A 24351-nucleotide genomic window follows, 5' to 3' on the forward strand; every position below is an offset into this window, starting at 1 on the left:
TTTACTACGAGTTCTGTTATCGCGTTGAAGACCTGACTTGAGCATCGGAGAGTCCTAGGCCGGAGCCACACCGGCCCTCTTGCGCTCATTGCTTGGTTTTTGCAGGTTCATCCGCGGGCGAACCAAGTACCGGAGGTTTTCACACGCAACAAGTATATTGGGTATATCATGACAGACATTTCCTGTTCCATGTCATGTTATTTTTCGAGTTGAGACCAATTGATTTTGTTCCTTTTCTCACTATTTATAAAAGTACTAATCTAAGATGTATAAATTACAAAGTATAGTGCAATGGTTAATGTTTCAACACATGTTGTACAGTTATGAGATTCTATTGTTAGAGACGTTCACACGAAGCGATCTACTCATGAAATATTTAGAGATACCTTTAATCTTCACTACTGGTCTGAGATGGCTTTGCATGGTGGAGTGACGGTTGCCATTGACCCATCACTTCTCTTCATAGAAGAAGATGAAGAAGAGGAACTAATAATTGTAACTAACATTAGTGGAAGTCGAAGATGCATGAATGATAGAGTGCAAGAGTGCCTTAATTCAATTATTAGAATTAGAGTTTCTTGCTCAGTTGAATCACCATGGAATCGAATGGACATAAATGATGTGATCAAAGAGCTACATATGACTAGGTACATCTATCTTGGAGTTGGCACTCACCGAGGAACATGAACTATGATAAGGACTATGAATAGTGGTAAATCCATATTTCCTTGGAAAATGAGTTTGATGTACTTGTTAATGGAGCTGAAACTCTTTTCTTTTGTTTGAGTTAATTATGCTATTTCTTAATAATTGAACTTTGTTTTCTTTCGTCCCATCTTTATAATAATTACTCTGTTCTTCTTAGTAATTTTTTTTTTTTTTTTTTTTTTTGGTAATTTTAGTAATTAGATGATTGGAGCAAGTTTTGAATCAAATTAATTTGTGACCGACTATTTAATATTTTAATTTTAAGCCCAATTAATGTTGAGCCCAAATTAAGGTAATGGCTTTTGGGCTATAAATTGATGCTTAGTTCATATGCCTTGATTGACCCATAACCTGGATCAAGAAAACAACTTGAAACCCGACTCATGGACCTGTTCGTTGACCCGACCGGAGAACCTGACCCATTGACCCGCCACCCCACCCCAGCTGAGGTGGTTGACTGAGTTGAATCGCTGAAACTATTTTCGTGAATTGCTTCTATTTGGAATAATTATGGAAACTATTTTTAGACTAATGATGGGCTAAATAGCCTGTTTGTTTTATTGTTTAACGAACATTCTTAACGGGGTGTTTGGCGACTATTTCTAGAAACAATTTTCAACAATTTAATTTCCAAAAACAGATTATACAGTTAAGGACTAAGATGAATGAATTATTCATTATTATAGTCTTTTTTTTTTTGTAAATTTTGAAGCATCACGAGATATTTGACATGTGGTTTAAGTGTCATGCAGTCTATGACGACAAGTAATGTCACAAGACACTACTTTTTCACCACTTTAACGTGTTCTAGGTAACCCTGTGATGATTTGAAATGTTACGATAGACTTGAAAATTAATCTTTTGAACCCTCAAGGCAGCTTTTGAATTTTGGTAAACCCATATATTACATGAGGAACATTTAGTGACACTTAATTGTTTTAGGGGGAGTGTTCTCTGCGTGGGATGTAGGGGCCATGCCTCGCACAACATCCAATGAGAACCCATGCACTGAAACATTGGGGATGAATTTCTACCATTCATTGGGGTTGGGGTTGGGGTTGGGGTTGGGGTTGGGGGCGACGATCATTTCTACTCCTAATGTGTCTAGGCGTGGCCCCTGCGTCCCACGTAGAGAACTTTTCTCCTTATTTGGTTTTTGATTCATTTTATTTATAAGATTCTTACTAAAGGCACTTAGAACTGCCACTTTATTTAAAAGTACATTAATACGATGCTAAAGAGCAATTACCTATATATAAATTGATTAATATCATTATTTTGCAACTAATGCATGGAAATTGATAAGATCTCCACAAGAAAATAGGTATTTTCATATAAATACATATAAGAGGAAATATATAAAATTAAGTGATGGGATCAAACGCCAGAATAGATCTCGAGGGTATTTCTGGTGATGTTGAAGTTAGAGAGGCAATAGTAGATGTAATCGATGTAGTTGAAGGGTCGGAAGAGAAGAGGGTGATCGTCATCCACAAGCTCACTCGGCACCTCAACCACTTCCCCATCCTTGGGTATTGCAAACAATACGCACGAATACCTTTCTTTCTCACCCCTCATCACCACCCTGTGTTCCACTGCATGAAGTCTCCCATTGCTCCATGCCTATATATATATCACCATTAATTTATTTAATTAATTTACCATCTAATGTAAATAATAAACCATCAATGAGTTAATCAATCTTAATTAGCTTTAATTAATCTCAGTCAACCCTTCCATGCATGTATGTTCCATGCCTTCTACAAAAACCACAGTTAGTTGACTGTGGTGCAGCTGCCCGAGCGGTGCAGACAATGACCGCCTTACCCTTGTCCAAGCGGGGGTAAGGCGGTTATTGCACGTAGCCCCGTGTCTGCGCCGCTCAAGCCAGACGGGTAGCTGCACGGTAGAAGATCTGGATCCCTATTACTATCAAGTGCTGCTTGGTCGTATGGCTTACTATTACCCTTAATGGATTTGGATCCTCTATAGTGCGACTGTCTGTCCTGCCTGTGCTGCACAGACACAAGGCACAGGCCGAACAGACAGCTGCGCCATAGAAGATCTGGATCCTATTATTATTACCAGCCTTTAATTATTTTGAAAGCATGGGTGAGGGTGAGTGAGTACCTTGAACATCTCGCCGACGACGACGAGGAAAGAGCCTTGCAAGGGTGCCAATTGGAGCCAATGGCCTTGTTTGGTGAGTAACTCGAAGCCCTTTACTTGGTCTTGGCTCAAAATTGAGAGGAAGCTCTTATCGGTGTGGGCCAATAGGCCAAGGCCCGCCTCATCGTTTGCTGGCGGTGGATTATATTTTATCATACGGAAGACAGGGTGGGTGGTTTCTGCAAGGGCATTGAAGTATGTTGGCATACCGTAGCTCTCTAGTATCATTCTCCGGATCAATTGTTCGAGTTCGTGCATCTTTTCGCTCATGTTTTTCATAGTTTGGCTGTTTTCAATCCAAGAAAAAAAACAAACAAACAATTCAAATTTTGACAAATAATACGGTTAGTTCTCCCATTACACGCGACAAAGCTTTTATATCCCATCTTCTTTTCTTTCTTCTGCTCTTCACATTATATTCTTGGGGAAAAGTATAGTACCTGGTCGTGTGTCCTGCGCTTAGACAGAGGGCTGCACAAAATGATTGTGATACTTTCATAAAAAAGTGGAAATCCCTTAGTGGTCATTTTGCATGGCCCTATGTCTAGGTACAAGAACTGCGCACTGCACATGACTAGATAGCGATCTTTTTCCTTATATTTTTTTGGGAAGAGAACATAACTTTGACGCATACTACAACAAAAAAGGGTTTTAGCAGTGCACTACTCTTACCATATGAGTCTTCATAAGATCCGGGTGATATACTCTGTAGCATTATCTTAGGAGCTAATTAGGGTGATTTACTCTCATATCTTCTTTCATATCCGTTACTTGATCATAGGAGTTATTTTTGGATTTGTCCCCTATAATCTTTGTATAAATTTATACTCTTACCTCAATGAAATACACACAAATTCAAATTCAAATTCTGCTGTCCATACTATTATCAACTACCCCTGTGCCCAAATACAGAGGTGTGAGAAATGACCACCGTGTTCCCGAAAAATTCTGCCTTTTTATGGGGCCACATCAGTCATTTTGCTTGCCTCTATGTTTGGACGTAGTGGCAGTGCACCACAAAGTTCGATTCCTCTGAATGTACCAATAGGTGAACGTACATGTGAGAGCCAACCACGTACCTGTCCTATTTTTACCATTTATAAGGGGAGGAGGGGTGTTTATGGAAGCAATATTCACTATGTTTGTTACCTTTATTGGATTCAGATGCATGGAAAGTTCAAAGAAAGAGCGTAAAATTTACATGAATAGGCTTCACGTAAGGATAGTCTGGATCCTTTTACATGGAATGAATAGCCTGGAATGGTTGCTATCACGATAGATCCATCTTATCATCATAATCCTGTGGTTTCTGCATAGGTCTACTTCCTTGATTGTGTTAAAGGGTCCATAATTAGTCTATTTTCTCAAAAAAAAAAGAAGCAAAAACAATTTTTTTGGTCAATCCTTATGAGTGTGTCCATAGGCCACTAGGATAGTGTCCCAAGAGAGGGTGGGACTCAAAAAGGGTGGTAATTGCAATAACCATTGCGAATGGAGGGAAAGGACTCAAACTCCAGACCAAAGCCCAAGCAATTTGGTGGATGCTGAAAAATTGGAAATTTAGTCATTTAGGGTTAATTTGGATGTTTAGATACCAAAAAAAAAAAAAAAAAAAAAACTATAGCAAAATTAACAAAATGCAGAAGATCTAATAGTACTGAAATTATGTAGAGAAGTTGGACCAAAGATTCTTTGTTCACATATATGTCAACTTTTAATTTACTTGAAGTTGTCCAAGTGACAAACTAAATATATCCAATTGTTAGTATTGCCACATCATCAATCCACATGACACAATTAGCTGATGGTCACCCATAAATACTCTATGCATCAGACGGTTCATAAAACCTTTTGCTCTGACGTATTGTAATGTAGGGAAAGAAAATGAATCACTTGGGTTTGATTGAATATATGAAGGCTTGGATGACTAGAGTAGTAGATTGTGAGAAAAGGGGGAATCAATTGGAATCTAATAAAAAATTAGAAATAAGAAAATAATTTTGTGGGGGTGTCTATTTAGGGGAAATCTTGTTGTCACCATGATTGGTTACAACAAGATTAATGTAAATTTACTTTTTTGTCCTTATAATATAGGGCAAATTACACGGACCCCACTTACTTTGCCTCATACTCACGATACCTCCTCATAGTTTAATATAACACACGTACTTATTTTTTTCCACAAGGATAAACCATGTCATTTCATATGGATAATAATAACTATTGAAAATGACATAATAAAAGTCACTTTCAACTTATGTTAAATACTTGTCCAAAAAAAAAAGAAAAAATTTATGTTAAATATATTTTTTTACGTACTCTTGATTTAAATAACTTTTTGGTATAAGACAATGGGCAATTAAACGAAAGTTACAACTTCTAACTTCACCACCTTGGTGGTGACAGCAAGATGCACCGTGCTATTTAATATTTTTCCAAAGATCAAGACTACAAAATAGAGGGAAAACGCTTTCCAAAAAATTCGCATTTTGTGCATTAGGTTTGTACCAAATACCAATAGAAAATAAGTTTCTTTCCATGAGCTTTTTATTGTGATAGTACAATTAGGGATGAAAGATTCATCTTATAAGAGTTACTTTGTCCACTCTAATTATGATTCCATTTATTTTTATAGACAGAAATTCAATTAAATAAATGGCATAGGATACACAAGGTTTGGATACACAGTACTAAAAACCAAGAGGACTGTACTATCTAACATGCCAAAGACAGGGATTATGACTCTATTCATGGAAGAAAATTTGAGTTCTAAGAGAGAGAGAGAGAGAGAGAGAGAGATCACTAACTCTAGTTCAAGAGTCATAATAAAGGGATTAATATTTTGGTTTTACCGAAAATAAAAAATAAAAAAAAGATTATTTTGGTTTGAAAAGAAATTAAATTGTGACTCACCAGAAAGCTGGATTGCCATGGGGCCACATGAGTTGTGTAAAAGCTTGAGCTGGGTCGAGACAGTGTGCATCATCGACTCCTAAACTCTCATACAGAGGAGCCACCCCTGAATTCCCCCTGTAGCCACGGGTTGGTTGGGGATTTGAGTTTTTCTGTTTGGTCTCAACTGGAAGATCAAACAAATCCTTCATGGCCATGAACATCTCTTCACGTAGCTCTGTAGGGATCCCATCATACCCCACCATAAAGCACCCATACTCTTCACATGCTTCTCTCACTTTTCCACACAATTCTTTCCATTCTTCATTCCCTTGTTTTGATTCCAATTGCTCCTTTGTAAGATCAATATATGGAATCTGAACCTCTCCTTCACAAGAATCAAAACCCATCTCTCTCTCTCTCTCTCTCTCTCTCTCCCTCCCTGTAATTCCTTAGCTATCTCTGTTAGTAAGTTGGAACCAGGAACAACTCCTCTTTATATAGAAGAAGAGAAGCAAGTAAAAAAGAAAACCGAACCCATTTGCAAGCAATTACTAAAAATAAGATTATTACGTGGCTTATTCATAGTAAAAAATACAAAAGAAAATGAAACCCAACCTAATTACTTCTTTTTTTTTTGGGGGGGTGTAAACAACCAATTTGGATCCTCTACTGTCGAGCTGTCCGGCAGGACCGTGCTGCCCAGACACGGCGAGGTGCGCAATGACTGCCTCACCCCTGCCTGAGCTTCTTTCCCGAGTGGGGGTAAGGCGGTCATTCCGCGCCTCATCGTGTCTGGGCAGCACGGTCCTGCCAGACAGCTCGGCAGTAGAGGATCTGGATCCGTAAACAACGCACCTAATTACTTCAGGATTGTCTAAACGACACATGTATTAGAATTTGACACTTTTCTTAAGGGCGATATTCTCTGCCAAGGAGTGTTGGGGTGCAGGCTATGCCTAGACACATGGGGTGGGACGGGACGATCATTTTGATTATTCAAGGAGGTGGGGCGGTCACTTCTCCCACCCTCATCTGTCTTGGAACATCTTGCAGCCCTAGAAAAGAGAACATTTTCCATTTTTTTTTATATGGCTTCTTGTCTTATTCAAAAACTCTTTAAATCAAGTATTTAAAAAAAAAAAAAATTCAAAATAATTTAAAAGTGATTTATATATCATTATATCATTATCAAAAGATATTATCAAAAGATTTCGTTATATTTAACATTTTCGTGTATATATTGTTGCATCGAGAAACCGTCAGCTTGCTATTCTATGCAGGCTGCCGTGCAGGAGAATCCCCTTGATGGTTTCATGATGCAAAATAATATTCTACCCATTTTAGAAGGTCCCCTCTGCACATCATTTTCTTCAGTAAGGGAAGCTTTAAAACTTGTCAAGATATTTTTTTATGACAAAATAATATTATCACAAAGGTCTACTAGCTTCTATTTTTTTGTAAAAAAAACTCTTATAAGGGATCTATTCTACTATGTGGACAAATGATGTGTCTATTTCGATAGTTGGGTAGATGGCGTATTCTAGATTAGCCGTGTATCAAATTTTATAGTCAAATTCAATCAAATACTTCTTTGTATTGGCATGTATTTTACCTATGTTCATGCATGTGTACGAGTATACTCTAGACATTATTGTATATTCTCTCAGCTCTAAGTAGGAACAAATGGTTTAGATAAAAAAAAAAAACCCCATAAAAATAGACAACTCAGATTTATTTTGAGAGTTTTGAAAACGACACAAACAGTTGTGCCACCAATAATTACTGCTCAGACCCTTTTGGGCTCATGCTAGCAAGTATCAGATCCAATTCCTCTCCAGGGAGCTCAGCGCCCAGGGACTGCCCAGAGGGCATCCAAGGGTTGGGCTGTGCCACACACATCTTGGCGCACGCTTAGAGATGTGTGTGAAACAGCTCAACGGCTGGATGCCTCCTGGGAGTGCTGGGCTCTTATATAGCAGAAGTCGACTATAATTCGAGGTTTTCTAGTGGAAGGGCCATGGAAATCATGTTGACATAAAATTTAGAGTTTACTTTTGTGCGGAAGCTGTATGAAAATTGTAAAATCTGTTGAGTAGGTCCTTGAACTACAGTTTTGAGAGATTACTGGATTGAATCCTCATTTCCCCTTGTTATGGAGGTGCTGTGAATGTTAAAATCTCTCCTATCTTATTTGTCAAAAATTGTAAGAATTATCTGAACTCATCTAAACGGTTGTATGGCCATTTGATCAATAGATCACAGTGATCCTCACATGATTAGTGGTAAGGCCACTTGAACTTCATGACTTCATGTACTTTTTTTTAAAAAAAATTTATCATAATTATGGTGTTTCTCAATCTTATAGTGACCTTCGAATTTCAATTTAACAGTGGGGAAATTGCCTAGATCCACAAGATAAGAACATTAATTACAAGATAAGTAGGTTTAAAATTTATTTTATATTCATTAATTACATTTTTGTAATGAATTACTTAATCTTCAATTGCTCATATGGTCACAAAAAATTTTGAACTTCCCAAAAGATTTCTTGCTTGGGATTCAGCTCCTCTCTTTAGAGGGCATCGCCCAATGAGTGCCCAATAAGGCATCTGACGGTTGGGCTGGGTCGCACACATCCCGATGTGTGCCCAGTCAACCATCGGGATGTGTGAGACACGACAGAGCCGTTGGATGCCTCATTGAACGATGCCCTCCAAGGAGAGGAGCCCAATCCCCTTGTTTGTGAGTTCTTCTTTTCCTCCACCTAGCTACTGTCTGCTCTCCCATTTTCAAACCCTCATTCCTCTTCTTCTTAAGTTGCAAATTTCTCTTTGATTCTGAATCAACTCATTCAGAAATAGCCATGGATTTGAAATTTAGATCTTTAATTAATCGAATCTGTGAATAAAGATCCAAATTTACAGACATAAATTTCGTTATCAATGAAGTCCATATCAGAAATCTGGTTTCTGTAGCAAGAACTTGAAGTGAGGTAGGTTCGTGCCCAGACACATGGGGGTGGGCGAAATGACCGCCCCACCCCCTGAATGGTGGAAATGTCACCCCCATCACCCCATGTGTCTGGACACAGTTTGCGCCGCAGCACAGAGAATAGCGACCCATAAAATAAATTTTAAACCTATTTGTTTTATAATTAAATATCTTATCTTGTAGATCTAGGTAATTTCCACTTTAACAATAAGTCTCCATCACCTTTCTAATTAAGAGCCAAAGGTTCCAATTAATTGCATTAAAGAAATGTGCAATCACGTAATAAACGTGTGTCTGTTGTATAATGAGTCAAATAATAAGATGGAGACGTATTTCTAATTCTTTGTCTCATATCTCTAATTTACATACTTTAACACTAATCTTCTATCTTTCTCTCTTAATTTTGGTGTCTTATCATTGAATAAATGAAATGACGCACAGTCGGAAGACTTTGATTTTATAGTAAATAAAATTTTACTCATAAGAACATATAGTACACATTGATTTTGAATTACAAGCTTTATGAAATCATAAAATGGAAGTGGATCAAACAGTTTCACACGTCAAGTCTTCCGTCCCAATTGGAAGACTTTGATTAAGAAAGAGAAAATGTCACTGTTTTGTTTTCGATATGATGTTAGTCATTCTGTTTTATCGCATAATTGGAGGGTTCTTATTTGTAATGTACATTAATTAATAACACACTAAACCCATATGCAATTTAAAAATGAAGTTTTTGTTAATCCATGTACGTAGGAATTGTCATGAGCGCATGGTGAAGGGAGGATCAGGATCGTCTCCAAGGAGCAGGCCGGGAACGCCCAGGGCACTGCCAGCCATTGGATTGTGCCGCACACATTCCTAGGTGTGCGCCAAGATGTGTGCGGCATAGCTCAACTGCTGATGCCCCCTGGCAGCACCATGGGCACACGCCTCCCTGGAGACGAGCTAAATTTATGAAGGGAAGTTAAGGAAATTCGAATTGAAAGTTTAAACAAGGTTGGCAAAAGAAGAGAAGGAAATGGTCCCCTTATTGTCCCAAATTCATCTATAAGACTATAGGGAGAATGTTCTCTGTGCTGTAGCGCAGGTTGCACCTAGGCACATGGGTAGTCTATGCAGGGGGCAGGGTGATCATTGCGCCCACCCCCATGTGCCTGGGCGCAGACTGCGCTGCGGCACAGAGAACAACGCCCCAAGACTATAATATATATAAGGAGTTGCTTAGATTGGTAACTTGAAAATTAAAAACCTATAATCAAATACTTTTAACCTGGAACCTGATCGATGACAAAACAAGATTTATATAGGATAGGATAAGTTGTTCCAAATCCAAAGTCGCCTTCCATAAAAATTAAAAGGAGAAAATCCAAAGTAGCAAGATAAGGCTTCCAAGTAAATTATCAATTTTCAAATCTAAGTACTTAAAAATTACAATCTATTCCATTTTCAGTTTCGTGCACGACCCTCTCCGCAAAATTTATCGTCTCACTACTATTTGACACCCAAAGACCATATAATGGGAGTGACAGGGAGTCCGGCTCACCTGTGGCCTGTGGGTGTTTTCCCGACACTTGTTCTATTTATTTACATAAATGCCCTTGTTTTATACAGGTATCAAGCAAACACTCTACAAACACAATTTGGATCTTCTATGGCCGGGCAGATACCGACCTTGGTGCTGCCCACATCCAGATAAGGGCGTGGACCCCACTCAGGCAGGGTACTCGGGCAGTGGGTAGAACGGTTATTTCGCCCTTGTCTGGGTGTGGGCAACACCAAGGCCGCTACCTGCCCGACTGTAGAGGATCAGAATCCCCCTACATACAATGCAAACAAACGTGAAGGTGAATCGGGCTCGTGAAATGGTGTGGGAGAAATAAAAGACATTGTAACATGTCGAAACACATGTAGCCTTAGGCTATGCTTGGTGAGTATTCTCGAATAAATTTAGGATCTAAAATGCATTCTGAAAAGAGAGAAAAATCGAATTTCAAAATATGTTCTAGACTTGGCATCTTATAGCTTTCACATTGTTTCCTCTAATTATGAAGAAACAATGTAGTTCAAATAAAACGGATTATTTTTGTTTGAAATACAGATTTAGTGGAGAAGGCATAAGGTGTTAAGAAGAGAAAGCTGTGTCTCACCAAAAGTCGGATTGTTGTTTACTTGTAACAGTATGAATTCGATGTTAGTATGGATTCTGATTGTACAAGTTGTCAATAGTCCAAATTCGTCAATTACCCAAAAAAAAAAAAAATTTGTCCAAATTCGTCCCAATAGATGGATATCATACATGATGAATTGAATTCTATGGTTGTTAATGATGTTGAGATTTGATTGAATTACCTCAAGGGTGCAGACGCGATTGGTTGCAAATGGATTTTTCAAAACCAAGAGCGACTCTAAAGGTGAAATTGAGCAATATAAGGCTCAACTTGTAGCCGAGGGTTTCGATCATTGTCATATTTTGGTAAAATTGGATTAGTGAAAGTGCTGAGTTTATTGGAGTGAGTAAGTTTGATTGGTCTATTATTAGTAAGGTGATCACAGTTTTTTTTTGGTAAAAGAAAGTTCATTGAGAAGCAGTAAAAGAGCTCGATGTTACAAGAATACAAGGCTCCTTAGCCACGAAGTGGAATTTGGCCATACTGTCGAACACTGCAAAGATAGGGCCTTCCCAACTAAAGAATCTGCCATAGTTTGGGTGTTGGTTTTGTTTGTAGAGACCACAATGGTTTGCCATTGAAAGCTATCTCTAGTGGACGACATCATTCACCTCTCTTATTCTTTTGCATCTTGTTGTTTTGTTTCTATTACACAGGAGATTAACAGTGTTGCTGACTCCTTGGCTAGGAGGGCTTTGTCGTTAACATGCACAACTGATTGGCCCCTATCCTCTCCATGGTTGTGTGAGTTGTGTTCCTCACTGCCTTCATGAGTTTATGCATGTCTGATCCTCAATAAAGACTTGTTTACCCAAAAAAAAAAAAAAAAAAAGTGTGTGTATACTTAAATATATTGTTACCTTTTATGAGAGTGGACTGGATTTGTTTCTTTTGTAGGGCTGGTCCTCCTACTCTCACTCTTTATATAGTCTACATTGGCCCTTTAAGTGTACGTCCTAGAAAACCTAAAGAGAAGAGGGAAGACAAGTTCAGCAGTCGTCACAGACAAGGGAGCATTCTTTTAAGCAACCTTCTCCCTATGGATCCAGGTATGTTTGAAATAGCATATGTTTTGTATTGATTGCATGCTCATATATATATATTCTCAATGTTGTATTGGATGTATATTTTCTATGAATGACTGGATTGCTTGGAAGATATTGTTTATTCTTGTTCCGTTTTATATACGGAGTAAACGAAATATTAGGCGATTTGAGGAAAGCATGATCCATGTTCCTATAGTTGCAGTGAAAATATTTGAAGATATAAAAGTAGTTTCAAGCTCTATTTCCTTGCTTATCGTTATGACTAGGTTGTTCCAAACCTTTGTTGTATATCTCATTTTTTTTTTCATTTTCTATATAATATATGTGTTCTGGAGTGTAGCCTATGCTAGCACTCCCATGAGTCTATCTCTTTCCTGATTCCTCCGTATATGAAAAGACACCTCTGCTCCCTTTTTTTGAGGAGGAGAGAATTAGACATATGGGAATGTTGGCGTATACACACTCTCGGATAGAAAACTACTTCCCATTAATATATTCTTGCTGATTATTAGCCATTTTTTTTTCCAATTACTTGGACCAAATGGAGCTAAATTCTCAGCCATCTCTTAATTTATTGGGTTATGTCTTATATTCACATCTAACTAAACAGAGCATTATGGACTCAGGAGAAAATCTATGGAAATGTTGGCTTTTATTTTGGAGTTCTTTGGCCAAGCATAGAAATAGTCTTTTTTACGGAGACGGATCACTCACAACATATCTCTCCATAAATCATATGAAACACTTTGAAACACCAGAAAAATGGAGTTGATGTACTTGAAGGGTTTCTGTTGACATTGAAGTTGGAATAGTTGACGAAATCGGTGTATTTGTAGGGTCGGAAGAGAAGTGGGTGTTTGTTGTCCACCATCTCACTGGGCACCTCAATCACTTCCCCATCCTTTGGTGATGCAAACAATCAATACGCATGAATACCTCTCTCTCTCTCTCTCTCTCTCCTCATCACCACCCTATGTTCCACTGCATGTAGCCTCCCATTGATCCACACGTACCTATATAAATATACCATTATTATTAATTAATTTACCATTATCAACAACAATGTATGATTAAATATGACACCACGTCATGGGTTTGAACTCACGGAAATGGCTTACCTACCGGTATATCGGTCAAATACCTAACAAGTGGTGAATTAATTACCTTGAACATATCACCAACGACGACAAGAAAATAGCCTTGCACGGGTGAGGATTGGAGCCAATGGCCTTGTTTGGTGAGTAACTCGAAGCCCTTCACTTGGTCTTGGCACAGATTTGTAAGGAAGCCCTTATCGGTGTGGGGTACCAGGCCAAGGCCTGCATCGTCACTTGCCGGCGGTGGTTTATATTTCATCATTTGAAAGACAGGGCGGGAGATCTCTGCAAGCGCATCGAAGAATTTCGGCATACCGTGGCTCTCTAATATCATTCTCAGGATCAGTAGTTCCAGCTCCTGCATCTTTCCACTGATACAACTATTTATAGTTTGGCTATTAACAAACCCAAAAATACCAAACAAGCCAAATGTTGTTAGTTCTCCGATGGAATAATGATTTTATACGCAAAGTTAAACTGAAAATTAAGAAAGTTGTGACTCACTAGAAAGCTGGCCGGATTGCCTTGGGGCCACATGAGTTGAGTGAAAGCTTGAGCTGCTTCATCGAGGCCAAGACTCTCAAACAGAGAAGCCACCTTTGAATTACCAATATACCCACGGTATGGTAGGTGACTTGTGTTCTTCTGCTTGGTCTCAACTGGAAGATCAAACAAATCCTTCATGGCCATGAACATCTCTTTATGTAGCTCAGCAGGGACACCATCATACCTCACCATAAAGCAACCGTACTCTTCACATGCTTCTCTCACTTTTCCACACAATTCCTTCTATTCTTCACTCCCTTGTTTCGATTTCAACAGCTCCTTCTTAAGATCAATATATGGAATCTGAATCTCTCCTTCACAACAATCAAAACCCATCTCTTCTCTCTCTCCCTCTAATTCCTTAGCTATCTCTGTTAGTAAGTAGGAACCAGGATCAGCTCCCCTTTATGTAGGAGAAGAGAGAAGCGAGGTAAGAAGAAGACTTTAGTTTGCAATTAATGGGATTTACCAAAAATAAGATTATTCCCTGGCTTCGTAGTGAAACGTACCTAAATACTTTAAATGTTTACTTCAAGAACGTTGCATGCATGGAGTTCAGGGAAGCCATGGCCATCTGGTGAGGACTTTTGACCTTTCTACTTTATCGGAAAAAAAAAAAAAAAAAAAAAACTTTTGACCTTTCCATTGCAGAGATGAACAGGTGCTCCTGCAGTGTATAAAGGAAATCATACTACTTTGAGAAAACAGTCTCCTCATCGATCCTGACCATTCAATCCGTTCCAATCTACGTTTCCGATTCATATCCATTTCAGTTTACATCTCCTCAGGGTTTGAGCATCTGGATTTGATTATATCATAATTGCTCTCATGTTCCCATCTCCCTCCCATCTAGAGTTTGGGGTGTCAAAAAAGCTTGGCTAGCCCGAACCAGCCGAGCCCGCCATGAGCCCGGGGCAGGGCTTGGGCTGAACTGTTCAATCTGTTGGGCGGGCTGGGACTGGAATTTTGAAGCATGAGGCCGGGTAGGGCCAGGGTTGAGGCATTGAGCTTGACCCCACCCGATCTGATCCTAAATACATTATGTCTATTTCAGTCTATGCATATAAAAATATTTATCATCACTAATACACCAAATTCATTATTATTTATATCACCCACACCATCACACATTCACACCTATAGGGAAGCAATTTTCTGTCCAAGAGTGTGGCCTACGCCAGGACTCCATGTGTCTATCTATCTCCTCCTTAAAACAAGGGGGCAGAGATGTCTTTTTATATAGGGAGGAGAGAGATAAGACTCATGGGAGTTTTGGCGTGTGCCACACTCCTAGAAAGAGTTTTTTTTTCCCATTTTCTTAATCCACAAATATTTTTAATTCACCACTACACAGTGCATACCATTCCACCCATCTTCATTATGATTTATGATAAGAGTCAATCAGGGGCAACCCGACAAAGCCTAGGCCAATCAAGGTCAATCACTGCTGGGCTGGGTTGGGCTGAGCTTGACAGGTTTGGGCCTGGGCAGAGATATACAGCCCTAGCTACCTAGGGTGGACTGGGCTTGGGTTGAGTTAACAGACCATAGGGTTGGGCTGGGGTTTTAAATAAACCCAATCCAACTTAGCCCATTGACACACCTATCTGCAGTACACAAGGTCTTGATGTATTGGTTTAAATTTCATGAGAGTTCATTTCTTCAGCCTGGTCCAAGTGTGGGAGAGAGCTGATTAATTCAGTTTTACCTTGCTCTACCTACTAATCTATTCTTTTAAACTAAAGGGCAACTCATGAAATTTCAGTTTGTTTGTCAGACTTATACTTGATGATAGAGTGCTGATTACATAGGGTTTCCTTTGGAACAGTTATACAATTCCATTATAGATAAAATAAATTAAAAATAAAAAGTAATTAAGAAGACGATGAACAGTGGATGGGGGTGCTTGCCCTAATGGGCTTTAGTTCCCAATGAAAACCTTGGGCTTTTATATACTGTTTTTGTTTGCTAGCTTAATTTTTGTTTGTAACCTGGGTGGCCCACTGGCAAGCCTAGTGAGGCCAACTTGCAGACCCTCTGGCTGGTTAGCCCTTGGTTATACAGTAACTCCTTTGGTTGGTGGGTCCACATTAATATTGTATTTTTGTTAGTCAACAAGTATGACTTGCATTGTTTTTTCCCATGATATGCCAGGTTTTGGGGTTTTTTTTTTGGGGGGTGCTAAAACATCAGATTATATTAAGGAATGAAAAACCAAATATGAGATACAACAATTAACGACTGGGCATCCCCAAATGAATACAACCACAAAGCAAATTAAAGGCTCACACCTTCGGCATTGCCATCAGCATAATTTCCCAACTGCTACCTAGCAAAATGAAATATAAGTCTACATTGTGCATCAACAGCTAACTCATCCGTAATGAGTCTAGTTAAAAACAATCTTTGCCGAACCCATCTTCAATTAAAGGTGAAATTGATTGCAAATGGAGTTTTAAAACTAAGCACGATTCTAAAGATGCAATTGAGTGATGTAAGACTCCACTTGTAGTCAAGGTTTCAGTCAAAAGGAAAGAATAGATTACAAGACAACTTTCTCACCAATCTCAACAAAGAATTCCTTCAAGATTATTATAGCTTTAGTTGCATATTTTGATTTGAAACTACATCAGATGGATGCTAAAATTGTTTTTCTCAATGAAAGCTAAGTAGAGAATGTGTATATGGATAACCTTTTCATTTTAAGGCAACTGACATAAAGCATTTTGTATGTAAACTCAAAAAGTCAATTTTTTATTTGAAACAAGCCTCCAAACAATGATACCTGAAATTTGATGAAGTCGTAACTTCTTTTGGCTTTAAGGAAAATACTGTGGATCAATGCATCCATCTCAAGTTCAGTGCAAGTAAATTTATTCTGCTTGTGCTTTATATTGATGATATTCTTCTTGCAAACAATAATGTTGCTCTTCTCTATGAGACAAAACGGCTATTATCTAATCATTTTGTTATGAAGGATCTTGGTGAAGCCTCTTATGTGCTTGACTTTAAGAGACATCATAACAAATCCTATTGCATTTTAGGTTTATATGAAAAAAAGCCTATATTGATATAATTTTGCAGAGATTCAACATGCAAGCTTGTACTCCGACTAAGGCATTGGTTGTAAAAAGTAGGGATGCCAAAAAAAAACCCAACCATCTCGATCCGGCCCTAACCCAGCTTGAGTCCTGACAGGGCTGGGTAGGGCCTGGGGATAAGGAAGGATCGGGTTGGATTTCACAATTGCTAAACCCTAGCAGGGACAGGTCGGGCCTTGGTTGAGCCCTCGGCCTTGGCAAGGCAACCCAGACCAGCCCTACCCTATATTATTATATTATATAATATATAACATATATTATATATTAATATAATACAATAATAAATTACATCCCCCTCCCTTGTATTTTGCCCTAAAAATTCCTCCTCTCAACTTTTTCCAATTACACCTAAACCCCCTCTAGTTGACTCTGTAAGTTTACTGTTCGTTATTGTTTGATAAATACTATTTTATCCTTATACTAAAACATCATAAATAAAATTACAATGCTACACTTTTCTTCATCTTCAACTTAAAACACCCATAACAAAGGAAACAAATCACCGGTCTTCATCTCCAGCAAGCTCCAAGGTATCTCTAGTAAACTCCAGCGAAAACGAAGGTCCTCATCCCATTGAAGAAACCCGAATTGGAAGTGACAGTATGTCACAATGAAGTCAATGTCGGTGACAGATTTCTGCAACTAACACCCATCTTAGGAGGTACAGGGAGCTGACCGCAAGCTCAAAAATCTGACGCCTTCACATCAAGGGTCGTTGAACAAGGTGGGTCAGAAGACATAACCATCTTTTCGTTGGGTTTTTTTGGGTATATTACATCGTTACCCTTTAGTTTTTAAACAAAACTCAAATCATCCATTGCTTTTTGAAAAAAACTCAAATCACCCTCTCTATAGTTACGATGTTAGTTATTGATGTGAAAAGATTATTTTACCCTTATATTAAAACATTATAATTAAATTTACAATACTACCCTTCCTTCATCTTCAACATTGGTCAAAGGTAGTTTAGGAATTTAAATTTATTTCATTGGTTGACATCATCACTTAACAACACAAAACTAACGGTAAAGACTAATTTGTCATATTGGGGTCTAAACCAAAGGGTGATTTGAGTTTTTCCAAAAACCGGGGGTGATCTGAGTTTCATTTGAAAACCAGGGGATGACGTGTAATTTACCCTTTTTTTTTTGGTAGAGACCTAACCATCTCGGGAGTTTTGTTGAAGGGGAAAGACTCCAATATAAGAGACAGTTTTCCGCGGCAGAATAAGGAGACCTTTATCCGCTGTTGTACACTGCAGCACTGCTGTGCCATCGTGCTACGCACAGCGGCCATGTGTGCACAGCGGCCATGTGTGCACAGCAGCAGATAAAAAGCGCATTTATGTCTGGCAAAGGTTTGGAAGGTGTAGCTGGTGATTACCCAAACGGGCTTTCACATAAAGAGAGGTTATGGATATGGGTTCTGAAGTTAAAGTTGGAAGCTCAGGGATCGGAGGATCAGCACCCGTGCCTGCTAAAGTAGGTGTTGATCCTAGTCATATGCCAATAAAATTTGGAGTTAGGTTTAAATCTTAGTCAGATTCAGGCACTGGTGCGCTAAGAAGTGCTCCACAAATGCTTGTGAACCGAACATGAATGAATATCAGTATGAACCGTCATGTGGTGAATGAAAATCCATGTTGGTAGTAGTGAAAGGGGAGAATTCCAGGTTCAGATAGATAAGGTGGAAGGGGCACATGCAATCACTCATAATTGGTAGATCCGGAACTGGATCAATAAGCTATTGGATGGATCGATTCCGGTTCTTAGCGGGTCGGATTGATTCAGTTTTCGGTTCTGGTCCAAATTTGACACCCTAGACTGGGTGGCCTTTTTGGATTTTTCTTCTCTCCATTTCTCGATCTGTTAGTTCTTGTAAGTTCCCTCTTGGCTTGGCGACACATGTCCATCTATAATCCAACGATCAAAAATAAAGACAATTTAAAACAAAACCGACCCAACCTTCATCTCCCCTCTCTCTCTGTTGCAACTCTCGGAGACGACAACCGCAATGTGGTGGCGACCCAACCCGCCTTGTCTCTCTCTCTCTCTACCAGGAGTATTCCAACGACGACAATCCTTTGGTTGAGATCTGCTTCCGGCAAATTGAGAGCACCGACATGTTTCGATACATTGATACAGTATTGGGATCAGCTATGATGATACCGATATGATCCATTTGATCCTGATACCTAAAACCATCCCCCCACCCCCCCCCCCCTCCTCTTCCTCTTTTTACCCACTTTCCTTTGGTAGGTGGATCGCCCATGATGCTTGTGTAAGCCCTATTGTGTTGAATTTTTTTTTTTTAAATGATAGGCCACAGGATTGTGTAGGACCGAATTTCTCTTCATCCATGTTGATAGAACTATCCTTTATCACGGGGCTGAGGGTGCTTGGATGGAACCCAAGAGGCCTTTTGGACCCTATATTGTAAGGGGAATAGTTAAGACTTTATGATGGTGGATGAACAACACTCCAATGTGGGTGGAGGAAAACTTTCCCAACATTGTGTATGGTTAAAAAAATTAGATGAATTAATAAACCTCTTTTACTATATCGACTATAATTAACTTTGTCACAAAATAAATATGCATACAACTAATCAATATCTATACAATTATATATGGAAAAATCATTATTCATTCTACTTACATGAAATTCAATCTTCATTCTATCCACATGAAATTTATTGTACAAGTACTAAAAAATTAAGCTTGAGATTTCGTAGAGTTGTATGAATGTGGATTGAACAATTATGAGACATTGGAGGAAACCAACAAACATATAAGTACATTTATTGAATACAAGTTATGATTTAATTAGCAATAAAAAATGTCTCGGAAGTCCTTGTTTCTAAAAGTTTCTTTAGTCACTGTACGGTGGGAGTAGCCTTCTTTAATTGTATAGGTTGAAAATATTTTAGGTTTTTTCTTTATTTATTCTATCTTTGATCCATTTTCCTCATCCATAGGTTGAAGTTGCACACAAGAAATATGGAGCGAAAATGTCTCAATGAAGATCCATATTTTATTTAGGAATCTCAATACAGATGAAACAGAGATCAGGGCGAGTCTTCTTCGAATCAGGGGGAAGAGTTGAGGAAGACGTTGTGGTATGGGAGGAAGGTCTTCTTTGAATCAAGGGGAAGAGTTGAGGAAGATGTTGTGGTATAGGATGTACGACGAAGGTTTTTGTTGTTTTGGTTGAATTGGGTTTTTGGGCCTGCCCATTTTGTGATCAAATTCTTCTTAGATTATATATAAGGATTTAGGGGAAGCAATTTTCTGTACAGGAGTGTGGCCTATGCCAGTACTCCTATGTGTCTATCTCTCCTCCTTAAAACAAGGGGGCAGAGATGTCTTTTCACATGGAAAGGAGAGAGATAGACCCATGGGAGTGCTGGCCCGGACAGAACTTTTTCCCAAGGATTTAGATAGCCCATACTTTTCCCCTCTTCTTTTTATATCAATTTAGAGAGGGAATGTAAATAATCAGGTGGAGGTTATTGTTAACATTCCAAAATTCAATGAAGGCTTCCTGAGCTCTAGATAACATTTCCACGGGGTTCCAAGTTCTTCGGTTGAAACAGAGATCATTTCAAACGCAAGTGAATAGACACAGAACCTTAGCACTTTCCTTCTTGGATGGAAAGTGGTAGTTTTCCCATTCATTAAGAATCCGAGATAAAGGGGGGAGCTTCCGTTGGAAGGAACAATGAAGAGCGTCAGACAGCTACCAAACCAAGTTGCTTGCGCAAAATCGCAATCTAAGAGGACGTGATCATTGGTCTCTATGATCTTCTGTAGAAATCACATGAAATAGAAATTCTGAAATAATTGAACTCGGGTTTTTTCAATTTTGAAATTGATTCTACTCTTGCTCTTAAATGAGCATATGGTTAATTTGATTCGCAAAACAATAATTTCATATTAAAAATAAAACATCACCATTTTTCTCTTGATGGCCTTACCACTACCATCATCACCCTGCCTCCGGCCCCTGTCGCCGCCACCACCACCTTTCTCAGCCCCGCCCCCGTCTCTGCCTCTACCACCACTACCATCACCCTCTCACAAAGAAATATAAAGAATTTATTCTTAGAAATTAAACTACCAAATAGATTTCTTATTCTTGAAACATTTCAAATTGATGCAACTAAAACCATTTCAATTTCTTGATCAAAAATTTATTTGCTAACTATTTCATGTCATCAACTCGAAATCGAAATAGAAATCAAACCAAATCTGGCCTAGCCAAATAAACCACACAAAAATGCCTGGAACTTAATTACATGCTCGCTTCTTATTCAAACACAAGCGATTCGGTCACTCTATCGTCTTGAAATTCTGTATTTTCAGTTATAGTGACAATGTTTGCTTGGGGAGCAGGGTTGGAAAAATCGGATCAAATCGGCAGATTCTATAATGAAAACTAGGGTTTAGGGGTTTTTCTATCGATTCTGACCAATTTAGATCTGATCCGATCCGATCCCGATTCTGGATTTTTACTCGTTTGGAGGAGGGAGGCCGGATGGTTTATTATACTAGTCACCCTAGGTGCCTGAGCATTGAGCTCAACCCAAGCAGGCCCGAGGTTGAGCTGGGCTTTTCATGATCTATATTGGGCTTTATTGGGTTCAGAAATCTTTCGAACATGGGTTGGGCTTGAGTTGACCGAATTGAGAAGTGCTTGTCTCAGTTTGAAACCCGCTAAGCTTCAAATATTATGTTCAACCAGAGGCTGGCTTCTAGCTTGGGTTAGGGTTGGGTTTACCCTGTCCTAGGGGTGTCAATCGGTTGGTTTGAATCGGTTTCTGTGTGAGTATGAGTGAGTCCAAAACATGATCCAATAAGGGGGCATTGATTTTCGGTTTGTATTTGGTTTCTTATTGGTTTCTCTTAATGGTTTACTATCAGTTTGGTTTCGATTTACCATGTAAATATAATAACAAGTACAGAAAAAAAGAGTGTTTTTATATGAATTTAGGGCTGTTATCCGCTTATTATTGGGTTATTTTGGTTTCGGTCTGATTTTTTGTTCAGTTCAATGTCTTATCAGTTTCAATGCGGTCCGGTTTGCTTTCGGTATCACAAAACCTCAGCCTGAAACACGATCCAATAAGCTCATATTGGCTTCAAAAGTCGGTTTCAGTCAATTCAGGTTAGGTTTTGACACCCCTACCCTCTCCCTGACCAAATGCCTAGATTGGGTTAATTTCCCATCACAATTAGGCCTAGATTGCCACTCCCACATAAGAATTCAAAAAACGGAATTGGGAATTCAATCAATCAGTGCGCCGCTTTTGATCCAAATCGATAGAAATTGTGGGTGGATCAGTCATGGATAATTTGAATACTCAAATAAATAAGAAAATTATCTCCTCCAATTCTCTACCTGGCCCAGTTCCCCAGTGCCTCTAATAAAGGGGAGGGGGAGGGGGAGGGGGCACCTCACCTTGGCAGGGGTAGGATGGTCATTGCATCCCCTTGTTAGAGGCACTAGGAACTGAAGGGGATAAAGATCCTAGAATAAATAAATATGGTACAGTTGGAACAGTAGAAATGACACCAGCTTTATCTCTGAAAGCGCCGTGGCTTTCTGGTATGTGCTTATTCCATACTACATCTGGTTGGAAACAAACACTAGAAGATTTCAAGGAAAATCAAGATTGCAATGTCACGTTCTAAAGATGGTTTTACTAGATATTTGAAATATTCCCACAATACAATCAGGTTTGGTAATGTCAGTAACGAATCTTTACTATTCAAGACACTTAGGCTTGCATATATACCCCTACTCCGATCCTCCAGCTGCAAAGAACGGCATTTTTTTCGAATATGATTGCACTTCCATCGATGCAATTGAGATGAGTTGACGATTGATGCAGCATGCATGTAGACAGAGATTTCTATTTTCTAATTGATTGTTTTTCGCTTGCTGATTGGTGTTTTTCCTATTGATGGCATTGTCGAAGGTGAAGGGCGTTGATTAGTTTTTCTTTTTGTGTGTTTGATTGTTTCCCAGACCTTAGTTAGTAAACTCGCGTATCATACGCGTATTATATGCGTTCCTGTATTTTTAAACGTATAATACTCCCGTCCCCATATTTTCCTGTATTTTTATAAAAAAAAATGCGTTTTTTAAGCAAGCACGTATTATACTCGAATAATACACGTATTATACGTTTTTTTTTTATAAAAAAAATTATCCAAAAGATTAGAATTTAGGGAAACGATTTCACTTTCCCTTTCGTCCCTTTCGATTTGCGTTGAACATCCAACCGTAGCAGGCAAAAGTAGCCGCCCTCCATCTCCAATCATCCTCGCCATCTCCGTTCAACAAAGCGGCACTTAAGTCTTGTACTCTCCTCTTGTTTCTCTGGTCTTTCAACTTGCTCATGTCATTTTCAGACAATCTACATTCATTTCTTGTAGATTATTGATATTTTGGTATGTTAAATGATAATCTTAGAGATGTTATATAGCATATTATATTATTGTGTTTATTTTAGTTAATAAAATCATGATATTATTTTGTTTATTAGGTGGTGAATGCATGTTATATAATGAATATATGTCCGTTTTTTTTAAAGTATTATTGCCGTCTATGCCGTATTATATCCGTATTAAACGCGTACCGTATTATTACCGTATGCATTTTATGAAGCCGGATTTTTGAAAAGTATTATTACCGTCTAATCCGTTTAACTGCCGTACGTATCCGTTCCCGTTCAATTGCCGTTCCCGAACTTACTAACTAAGTCCCAGACTGGTCTCTCGATCTATATTCATTTTTTTTTTATTTTTTTTCTTTTAATATAAATTACCTTTTACCGACAAAATAAAAAAACAAAAAAGAGAGTTGCAATTAGGGTACTTGCACACTCCAATGCTACTTCTAGACTCCTCAAAAGGGGAAAGGGCCTATTTATAGGCTTAGATGATCTCAGTCTCTCTGCGGCTTGGAGGGTCGGATCTTACCTTAAGCCATTGAATTTTGTGTGAGAACTAGGTTGTTCATCACCAATAGTTGAAAAGAGAATAAAATCCTCTAACCAATGAAACTCAAGGTAGTACTATGGTTAATCACGATCTCACTCTTCCTATGAGACTAATTCCATGTGACTGGCCCTAGAGGGCCTTGTTAGATTATGTCTTATATTTAAATCTAAGTAAACATAGCTTTATGGAATTAGGAGAAAATCTAAGGAAATATTGGCTGTTATTTTGCATTCATTGGACGAGTGTAAAAATAGTTTGTTTACAGAGAGAGATTATTCTCAATAGATCTCCATAAAGCGGATCATTATCTTCTCTGGTTCCCCTACTTGGTACAGTGGTCCAGTCCCTCTTATAAGGAGTGGAAATGACGACCTAACCACCTATCCGAACACACTGCCCGGATGAGGTTAAGTCATCATTTCCGCCTCCCTATGAGAGAAATTGGACCATTATACCAGACAGAGAATCGGACAAAATAAAAATTCCCATAAAGTAAATACGAAACATTTTTGCACACACAAAAAAAAATAATAATAACTGCTTACACACTCATGTGAGTGAGTGAGAGAGAGAGAGAGAGAGAGAGAAAGAGAAAATATGCTTCAAGAAAGTAAGGAACTA

The 24351-nt window shown here is 38.7% G+C and overlaps 2 protein-coding genes across 2 annotated transcripts; both read right to left on the reverse strand.

Moving 5' to 3' along the window:
• Window positions 1-2085: 2085 nt before the first annotated feature.
• On the reverse strand, window positions 2086-6229 carry LOC122651087 (probable 2-oxoglutarate-dependent dioxygenase AOP1). Its single transcript, XM_043844421.1, has 3 exons — window positions 5791-6229; window positions 2839-3163; window positions 2086-2331 (listed from the first exon to the last, which is right to left on the reverse strand). Exons 1-3 carry the CDS (start codon window positions 6177-6179, stop codon window positions 2086-2088), a joined length of 960 nt encoding a protein of 319 aa, XP_043700356.1. The 5' UTR covers window positions 6180-6229.
• A 6457-nt stretch (window positions 6230-12686) lies between these two features.
• On the reverse strand, window positions 12687-14996 carry LOC122651088 (probable 2-oxoglutarate-dependent dioxygenase AOP1.2). Its single transcript, XM_043844422.1, has 4 exons — window positions 14985-14996; window positions 13613-13866; window positions 13289-13472; window positions 12687-12881 (listed from the first exon to the last, which is right to left on the reverse strand). The coding sequence occupies exons 1-4, from the start codon at window positions 14994-14996 to the stop codon at window positions 12687-12689; spliced, it is 645 nt and encodes a 214-aa protein (XP_043700357.1).
• Between the last annotated feature and the right edge of the window lie 9355 nt (window positions 14997-24351).

The sequence above is a fragment of the Telopea speciosissima genome, chromosome 2 (genome assembly GCF_018873765.1).
Source record: "Telopea speciosissima isolate NSW1024214 ecotype Mountain lineage chromosome 2, Tspe_v1, whole genome shotgun sequence".
Lineage (NCBI taxonomy): Eukaryota > Viridiplantae > Streptophyta > Magnoliopsida > Proteales > Proteaceae > Telopea > Telopea speciosissima.